Source organism: Anabrus simplex, chromosome 8 (genome assembly GCF_040414725.1).
Source record: "Anabrus simplex isolate iqAnaSimp1 chromosome 8, ASM4041472v1, whole genome shotgun sequence".
NCBI lineage: Eukaryota > Metazoa > Arthropoda > Insecta > Orthoptera > Tettigoniidae > Anabrus > Anabrus simplex.
The window spans coordinates 44,091,720-44,101,988 of record NC_090272.1 but is presented as its reverse complement, the minus strand read 5'-3'; the positions used below and the strand labels follow the sequence as shown (position 1 = coordinate 44,101,988).

The 10,269-nt window shown below is 40.0% G+C and overlaps 1 protein-coding gene across 3 annotated transcripts in view; it reads left to right on the top strand.

The window, feature by feature from the left end:
• The first annotated feature begins 410 nt into the window (after positions 1-410).
• The window catches only part of LOC136879111 (nucleoside diphosphate kinase homolog 5), a 45,827-nt gene continuing 35,968 nt past the window's right edge, over positions 411-10,269 (top strand). Inside the window, exons 1-2 of one of the 3 annotated variants that reach the window (XM_067152857.2) lie at positions 411-615; positions 6,935-7,168. In XM_067152857.2, the coding sequence (XP_067008958.1) occupies positions 6,941-7,168 (228 nt within the window). In that variant the 5' untranslated portion in view covers positions 411-615; positions 6,935-6,940. Of the gene's footprint in view, positions 616-651; positions 801-849; positions 1,093-6,934; positions 7,169-10,269 lie in introns of those variants that run through there. The other 2 variants (XM_067152856.2, XM_067152855.2) reach the window with 2 other exon arrangements.

Genomic DNA, 10,269 nt, shown 5'->3' with positions numbered 1-10,269 from the left:
AATTTCATTCTGAGAATACCCGCGATCAAGCCCGGTATTTACTAACTTGGACCAAATACAGTACTCTACTGTACAAAGAGAATGTGTCGTACTGTATTTGCTTAAACATACCGTAGGGTGGGGTGTATATACCACTGCCACTACCGCTACTGACGGGATGGCGGGATGGGAGTATTCGAGATGAAAGATGTCATATAATTCGATATTTGAAAGTTCTCGATATGGGTATTCGAAATTTGATTACCGGGTCTCTACTATATTTGCCGATACTTCTGGCGCAGGTATTCGCTGTTCGCTTCATACCGGTATATTGTTTGCCATTCGGTGTTCCGTCTTTGTGTTTTCAAAAGTTGTCGAGACTTTCTTACATAAGAGTAGGGGTCTTTGATTTTACCATATTTTACTTTTAATGGAAGAAGTTCCTTGTATTTTAACCGAAATAGGAAGGGTTCTGATTTGTCATTGACTGATGTCCTTAAATTCAAGCTGAATTTTTTAGGAACATGAGTTAAGGATGCAGGAATCCAGGAATGTGCCGACAAATTTTAAGATACCTAAATTTCGTTTCCCGATGATTAGGGCATACAGTAGGCTACTGATACCTACATACTGAAGGTATTACTTACAGTCATTACATTTTCGTACCGGTACATTTTTTTTTTTTCCCCCCACAATTAGATATTTGACTTATTTGTAGGCTGACTGCGTAGCGTAGTTGGTTTTGGTTATATAACGTGGTACAATGCTAGAGAGTAGCATCTGGAGGTACGGAGGTACTTTGCGGTACATATTGGTCGCAGGTAAATAGCATTTGTCATTTATAACTCGCTCGTTGTGTTTTAATTCTAGCAACCGGGCCAACCGCAGATCGCGGCTATGGACCTAACTGTATCAAAGAGAATTGTAAGGAACTGTATTTCAACCCAAATCACGCAGCTATGTTTTCGTTAGTTGTAACCATAGCAACCGTACACAGCCTTGACCGCTGTTAGTTATTTAACGTCATGTACAAGACATGACAGTTGCGTTTTTCAAAGTAAAAATCTATAACACCGTTCGCTAGCCCTGAGACTAGATGTTTCTGTTCATGAGGTAAGTGAAAGTTTGAATTTGAACTGGTGTTCCAGCGCCTTGTAACCACATTTGTTAATGTTGTTTATACGAGTGAATAAAGTGAGGTTTGTAGGGTTCGATTCTAGGTTAAGTCATATAAGCTATCCTTTTATTTAAACTAACTTTTAGTGCCTTTAGTGGTCATTGTGAGTGTGGTTTTTCTTGGTTTTATCAACTCACTTGAGTCAATTGCTGGGTTAAGGAACTACATTATTTTAGACTTCTGGGAAACCTCATCCACTGTGTCTAGAAAGCAATTTTTTTTATTAGCACTGAATGATTTTCACAACGAATTTTATGGCAAATAAATGGCCTCAACTTTCTTCAGCTTAGGCTTATCCCTGGTATTTCCTGTTTGCTCATTTTCACCGGATGCTCTTCCTGATGCCACATGAGTTTTCAGGTGAAAATTCCAAAACTGAGATCCACCTATGTTCAAATTTCGGCGTCAGCAGCCTCAGAACGCAATGTTCTGCTGCAGAAAGTCATAAGTCGTGCTGCAGATCTCGGTTATTTGTGAGGGATAAAGAAACGAGAGTGCAGTTCATTGTAGACAGTGGAGTGGATGTCTTATTTTGGCCTGCAACAAAGCATGAAATTGTAGATAATTCATATAAACTGTTGACATTATAGGGCCCCCAGTCAGTTTCCAATTGCTGCATCCAGAGCTACAAGACCGGGCAAGTTGGCCGTGTGGTTAGGGCCGCGCAGCTGTGGAGGAAAGAGTACCAGAGTAGAGTGTTATCCAGGAATTAGGTTAAGGCAGATGTTGAGGAAAGTAGAAGAGAAGGAGGAGGGAAAGGAGAAGGTGGAAGTGTTTCACGTTGGTAGTAACAACACAAGACAAGCAGGTATAAGTACCAACATAGTTGGGAATGTGTGGGATCTGGTAAATGCAGCACGGATGAAATTTAAGAAAGCGGAGATTGTTATCAGTGGAATTCTGTGTAGGAGGGATACTGACTGGAGGGTGATTGGGGATTTAAATGGAGTGGGTATGTGGGAAACTGGGAGTTAAATTTCTAGATCCTAATGGGTGGGTAGGAGATAGGGATCTTTTCTCAGATGGCCTTCACTTAAACTGCAGTGGTACATATAAGTTAGGAAATTTATTTAGAAGGGTTATTGGGAGGTACATTCAGGGAAACAGAGTGGCCTAGGGAGCAGTGTTAAAGGAACAGGGAACTGGAAATCAAGTAGGGATGACATAAAATTGTTAGTGCTCAACTGTAGAAGTTTTGTAAAGAAATGAATAGAATTAAGTAATTTAGTAGAGATATACTTACCAGATATTGTAATAGGAGTTGAATCATGGCTGAGAAATGATATAATGGATGCAGAAATTTTCTCACGGCACTGGAGTATGTATCATAGAGATAGGATAGGAATGGTAGGAGGGGAGTATTCATTCTCGTGAAAGAAGAATTTGTAAGCTACGAAAAAGTTAAAGATGACAAGCACGAAATTCTAGGGGTAAGGCTCATTTCTAAAGATAATAGGCAACTTGATATATTTCGAGTGTACAGACCGGGAAAGGGTAGCACTGACGCGGATTCAGAATTATTTGACAAGATAATCAGCTATGTGGGAAACAATAAGGAAAGGAACGTGATTGTAGTGGGTGATCTCAATTTACCAAATGTCAATTGGGAAGGTAATGCGAACGACAGGAAGCATGACCAACAAATGGCAAACAAATTAATATGGGAAGGGCACCTGATTCAGAAAGTGATGGAACCAACCAGAGGGAAAAATATCCTGGATGTGGTGCTGGTAAAACTAGATGAGCTCTATAGAGAAACCGAAGTAATAGATGGTATTAGTGATCATGAAGCGGTTTTTGTCGTAGTTAAAAATAAATGTGAAAGAAAGGAAGAGATTAAAAAAGGACTGTTAGGCAGTACCATATGGCTGATAAAACAGGCATGAGGGAGTTTTTAATAAGTAACTATGATCGGTGGAAAACGGTAAATAAAAATGTAAACAGACTCTGGGATGGGTTTAAAGCAATTGTTGAGGAATGTGAAAATAGGTTTGTACCTTTAAAGGTGTTAAGGAATGGTAAAGACCCACTATATTATAACAGGGAAGTAAAGAGACTAAGAAGGAAGTGCAGGTTGGAAAGAAATAGAGTTAGAAATCGCTGTGGAAGTAAGGAGAAATTGAAGGAACTTACTAGGAAATTGAATCTAGCAAAGAAGTCAGCTAAGGCTAACATGATGGCAAACATAATTGGTGGCCATACTAATTTTAGTGAAAAATGGAAGAGTATGTATAGGTATTTTAAGGCAGAAACAGGTTCAAAGAAGGACATTCCAGGAATAATTAATGAACAAGGGGAGTGTGTATGCGAGGATCTTCAAAAGGCAGAAGTATTCAGTAAGCAGTATGTAAAGATTGTTGGTTACAAGGATAATGTCCAGATAGAGGAGGTTACTAATACTAAAGAAGTATTAAAATTTACCTATGACAGCAATGACATTTACAGTAAGATACAAAAGTTGAAAACTAGAAAAGCAGCTGGAATTGATAAGGTTTCGGGGGATATACTAAAGACAATGGGTTGGGATATAGTACCATATCTGAAGTATTTGTTTGATTATTGTTTGCATGAAGGAACTTTACCAAATGAATGGAGAGTTGCTATTGTAGCCCCTGTATATAAAGGCAAGGGTGATAGACATAAAGCTGAAAATTACAGGCCCTTCAGTTTGACATGCATTGTATGTAAACCGGGCGAGTTGGCCGTGCGCGTAGAGGCGCGCGGCTGTGAGCTTGCATCCGGGAGATAGTAGGTTCGAATCCCACTATCGGCAGCCCTGAAGATGGTTTTCCGTGGTTTCCCTTTTTCACACCAGGCAAATGCTGGGGCTGTACCTTAATTAAGGCCACGGCCGCTTCCTTCCAACTCCTAGGCCTTTCCTATCCCATCGTCGCCATAAGACCTATCTGTGTCGGTGCGACGTAAAGCCCCTAGCAGACATTGTATGTAAGCTTTGGGAAAGCATTCTTTCTGATTATATAAGACATGTTTGCAAAATTAATAACTGGTTTGATAGAAGGCAGTTTGGGTTTAGGAAAGGTTATTCCACTGAAGCCCAACTTGTAGGATTCCAGCAAGATATAGCAGATATCCTGGATTCAGTAGGTCAGTTGGACTGTATTGCGATTGTTCTGTCTAAGGCATTTGATAGGGTAGATCATGGGAGACTACTGGCAAAAATGAGTGCAATTGGACTTGACAAAAGAGTGACTGAATGGGTGGAACTCAGAGAATTAGAGTAGGTGAAGCTTTATCTGCCCCTGTAAAAATTGAGAGGAATTTCTTAAGGCAGTATTATTGGACCTTTATGTTTTCTTATATATATCGATATGTGTAAAGAAGTGGAATCAGAGATAAAGCTTTTCGCAGATGATGTTATTCTGTACAGAGTAATAAATAAGTTACAAGATAGTGAACAACTGCAAAATGACCTCGATAATGTTGTGAGATGGACGGTAGGCAATGGTATGATGATAAACAGGGATAAATGTCAGGCTGTGAGTTTCACAAATAGGAAAAGTCCTCTCAGTTTTAATTACTGCGTTGATGGGGTGAAAGTTCTTTTTGGGGATCATTGTAAATACCTAGGTATTAATATAAGGAAAGATCTTCATTGGGGTAATCACATAAACATGATTGTAAATAAAGGGTACAGATCTCTGCATATGGTTATGAGAGTATTTAGGGGTTGTAATAAGGATGTAAAGGAGAGAGCTTATTTGTCTCTGGTGAGACCCCAACTAGAGTATGGTTCCAGTGTATGGGACCCTTACCAGGATTACTTGATTCAGGAACTGGAAAAAAATCCAAAGAAAAGCAGCTCGATTTGTTCTGGGCGATTTCCGACAAAAGAGTAGCGTTACAAAAATGTTGCAAAGTTTGGGCTGGGAAGACTTGGGAGAAAGGAGACGAGCTGCTCGGCTAAGTGGTATGTGATCACAAAGTTATACAAGGAGTAATTTTAATACCACCTATTCAATACAAATTTATTCCACTATAGTGTGGTTAAATGCACATGGAAATTATCCGAAATTTGAAGGGTACATGTTTCCCCAACAACTCCACAGCGTCGATACTACACTAGAAGCAGGAATTTCAAACAGACTAACGCTGCAGATACATTCGGACATACATTACATCTTGAGAATAAGTTGAAAACATTGTTTACTACGGACATCCACGTCTACAGAAGACATTTTCTGTTACACGAAATTGTCGTCCAGCCTACCTTCTTTTATTTGATATTTTAGCAGCGTTTTTACGGCAAATTCTTCAATGTTTTTCACCACTTCACGACATACCACTATTTTTATTCAACTTTCCAAGACGTCATAAACTATACCGCCTTCAATTCAACTACTTATTTCCATCCTTATTTTAAATATTGGCCTCAAATATGAGCTTATACTGTATCTTTTAACCGTCCTGTTGACGCCTTATTTTTGACATCTATTTTCCTAATGTAATATGTTGCTCAAGTTTCTCATCAAGTGCATCCATTTTAGTGCCAGACATGATTATTTTTTAAAAACTATGTATGACTAGTACTTTTAGACGAACATACCAACTTTTCAAAGTAATTTTAGTATAAGTTTTATTTTAATCAATATATTTGTACTGTAAACATTTTGCATCCACAGTATTAACACTTGTAAATATTCATCAATACTTTTTAAGTAAGTTTTTTATGACTCCTTAGACCATATGTGTTTTAAGATTGTTTGTGGCTGATGATGCCCAATAAATAGTGGGCAAAACATGTACCCTTCAAATTTCTGATACTTTCCATGTGCATTTAACCACACTATAGTGGAATAAATTTGTATTGAACAGGTGGTATTAAAATTACTCCTTGTATAACTTTGTGATCAGCTATTTTTCAATACGGAATAATGACGAGAATAATGGTTTGTAAGTGGTATGTTCCGAGCTGTCAGTGGAGAGATGGCGTGTGAGGACATCAGTAGACGAATAAGTTTGGATGGTGTCTTTAAAAGTAGGAAAGATATCAATATGAAGATAAAGTTGGAATTCAAGAGGACAAATTGGGGCAAATATTCGTTTATAGGAAGGGGAGTTAGGGATTGAAATAACTTACTAAGGGAGATGTTCAATAAATTTCCAATCTTTTAAATCATTTAAGAAAAGGCTAGGAAAACAACAGTAGGAAATCTGCCACCTGGGCGACTGCCCTAAATGCAGATCAGTAGTGATTGATTGAAGCTGTGAGCTTGCATCTGGGAGATAGTGGGTTCGAACCCCACTGTTGGCAGCCCTGAAGATGGTTTTCCGTGGTTTCCCATTTTCACACCAGGCAAATGCTGGGGCTGTACCTTAATTAAGGCCACGGCCACTTCCTTCCCACTCCTAGCCCTTTCCTGTCCAATCGTCGCCATAAGACCTATCTGTGCCGGTGTGACGTAAAAGCAAAACAAAACAAACAAACAAAAAAAAAAAAAAAAAAAGCTACAGGCAGTTGCAAAACTTTATACCTGATGCAAATTGCCTTGGAATCATTACTGTTCTAAGCGTAAAATTTTGTTGAGATTCTCATTACAACTCCATAACTGTTCCTTGTACGTATGGGTATCACCATTTATGAGCATAATTTGTGAGTGAATTGGAACATACTGTCTGGATGTATTCCGTACGCTGATGGGGTATGGCAGGTCTCCTAGAGGATTGCACGCTCCCTCAGGCTAGGAGATGTTATTGCGGTGTATATACCGGTATATATTTATATGTGTGTGTGTTTAACTTCCTGCAAATCATTTACAGGTCACAATGGAGTCTGTAATTTTCAATCCGCTGAGTGAAGACCATCTTGATGATAGGGAGCTAGAGGCTCCTCCTCCATCTCTTGAGTCTGTGAAGCCTTCAGATGTTACAGACAGCGATGACTTAATTCACGAGGAATTAGAGAGGACTCTGGCACTTGTCAAGCCAGAGGCAGTTCGATATTATAACAAGATTTTGGAAAAAATAATTGAAGAAGGCTTCATGATACTGGAGGTAATGTCTACATAGACTAAATTCTTCATTGTTTCTCAACCATAATTTAATATAATTCTTCTACTCAGGTCTGGTTTCTGCATTGGTCATAGACCATAAGGGTTGCCAGATACCTGAAATCAAAATACAGGATGGATGTTTCATCAAGGAAATCAATGGGGCACGTATTCTACAAGCTGTAAACACTTCAAAATGATAAATTTATTATTACCGTATATTGACAATAATTAATGTCTTAACATTTATATACAGGGTTATTCAGCTAATTTGTCCACCTCAAATAACTCATGAATGGTTAAAGATATCGACAGTCTGTTTTCAGTTTTTGTATTGACACCAAGGGGCTCATAATCGGACTTACTATACCTTTTTAAGGGATCGATAATGTTACTAACTTTGTTTTCTTAAGTGCAACTACATTATTTTCTACACATATCCTTAAACCTACAAATATTGCAAATTTATCACAGTGATTATTTTGAAAATTGGATGAATATTTCTAAAAAGGTGATGTATTTTCAAACATGCTTCGTCACCAGCTGGGGACTGCCCTGTTTGATTCATACTACTTACGAAGCATGAGGTAGCTGTTGACATATAGAGTAGCTGCACCATTTTTTTTTTAGATAGGTATTCTCCGCACTGTACTCATAAACACACTATGATAAAATGTATGATTTAACACCTTTAGTATCACCGTAGTTATAACACTATAACATACCTGTCTTCTTTTTCTACCTTCATTACAGCCTCTGTAGGACCACATGCAGCTTTGTCATGGTTTCTTCCCCCAGTACCTCTTCATCCTCTCTTTCCTTCTTTTCCATTCTTCAGCTGATAGTTCAGTACCCTCTTCTCTTGTAACCCCCATTGGTGCTTCTCTGTCTTATTCCTGTTCCCCCTGTGGGTGGGGGCGGTAGATTAACACCCACAAAATCCTCTGCCTATCATAAGAGGTGACTAAAAGGGGCCCCAGAGGCTCTGAACTTTGGAGCGTGATTTGGCGACCACAGGGCCCCTAGCTGAGTCCTGGCATTGCTTCCACTTAGTTGTGCAAGGCTCCTCACTTTAATCTATCATATTCAACCTCTCTTAGTCAACTGTTATTCTTTTCCAACCCCGACGGTATTAGTGCACTCGAGGCCTAGGGGAGTCTTTCATTGTCACGCTCTTCGTAACCCTTGTCTTCCTTTGGCAGATATCTTCATTTTTTGAAGTGTCGGATCCCTTCTATTTTTTCCCTCTGATTAGTGTTATATAGAGGATGGTTGCTTAGTTGTACTTCCTCTTAAAACAGTAATCACCAGCTCACCACCTCTCTTATTCCTGTACGTTTCTCTGTCGTTGAACTCTGGCATATTGGGTGGTGCATATTTATTTCTCCAGTTCTCTAGTCCTTTCCACCCTGATCACCTTCCGGAATTCAACAACCCACTTAGTTCCCATCTTTCCTTTTGTACTACCCATTGTCTCCCATACTCTTCTTGTCATTCTCTGCATGTCCATCCTGATCACAGGTCTGGCAAATTGTGCTCTTTTGAGTCTTGTTTCTTCGGAGATCCTCATGTTTCGGTACAGTTCATCCCTTGATCTTTGTTCCCATGTTTTACCTGTATTTCTGGTCCCAGTATCTTCGTCAGGACTTTTCCCTCTTCTTTCTTCAGTTGCTCTGCCCCATCGGATCGTAGTGTCATTGTCTCAACCGTGTACTTGTAGTGCCTGAGCTGTTGATATGTTTCTTTTATTGTACACTTGTCTGGTCATAAGGTAGGTAGTCCTCATCTTTTTCACCCTCTCTTTTATCCCCTCGCTGCTCCTGTTCCTTCCTCCAAGGAACTTGAACATCTATTCCTTCTGCATGGTGCCTTCTGGTGCCCAGTAGTGTTCAAAGTCTTTGTCTTTTCATTGGCGATCCATAGCCCTGACCTTCTGGCTATCTTGCTCATGTTGTCGAATTGATTCTTTGCATCTTCTTCTGCCTCGCTTACTATGGCTATGTTGTCTGAAAAGGCTAGGCAGTCCACCTGTGCCTTGTTGTACTTCTTGTCTTCCATGTGTCTTTGGTATTTCCATCTTGTTGTTTGTTGTCCTCCATTGATAACTTCGTCCAGCGCTATGTTGAATGACATCGGTGACAGTCTGTATTCCTGTTTGACCCTAGTCTTGATCTCAAACTCTTCTGATAGTGCACTCCTGAATCTCACCCTTGCCTTTGTGTTTCTCAGTATCTCATTTATCAGTTCTCATGTGGTGCCATCTAGTCTCTGTTTGTCAGGATCCTCCCCAGCGTCTGTCTGTCAATGGAGTCATATGCCTTCTTGAAGTCTTCAAAGGTTACTACCATTTTCTTGTTGTTTAACAACAATTTGTTTTACGTTGCAGCGACACAGATAGGTCTTGTGGCAACAATAGGATAGGAAAGGCTACGGGTGGGAAGGAAGCGGCTGTGGCCTTAATTAAGGTACAGCCCAAGCATTTGCCTGGTGTGAAAATGGAAAACCACAGAAAACCATCTTCAGTGGTGCTGACAGCGGGGTTCGAACTCACTATCTCCTGGATGCAAGCTCACAGCTGCGGGCCCCTAACCGCATGGTCAACTCGTCCGGTTTCTTGTTCTTTAAAGTCCTATACTCTATCTTTTTTGGGAGTAAAGATCTATTCTGTGCAACCTCATCCTGTCCTAAAATCTGCTTGGTAATCTCCTACTGTACAGTCTAGCTGTTCTACTCTTTTCAGGAGTCTCGACAGCACCTTGTAGCTAAACTCTTGTTGTGATATCTCTCTGTAGTAGTTTGCATTCCGCTTGTCCCCTTTTCTTGTGTATCGGTACTATGATAGCATTCTTCCACCCTTCCAGTAATTTCTTCATCCTCCAGATCTGAGTAATGACCTGGGCCTTGTTGTCTCCCCACTTTATCATCTCCAGTCACCTTGTTATTTTTCAGGTCCCTTATGGCTTGTGCAATCTCATCCCTGGTCGGAGGTCATGGTCTCTCGTCTACATCCAGCCCAAGTTCTAGTTTGTTTCCAGGTCGTTCGTATTTCAGCAGGTCATGGAAGTATTCTGCCAGTATTTACTGTTCTCCTTCACACTTATGGCC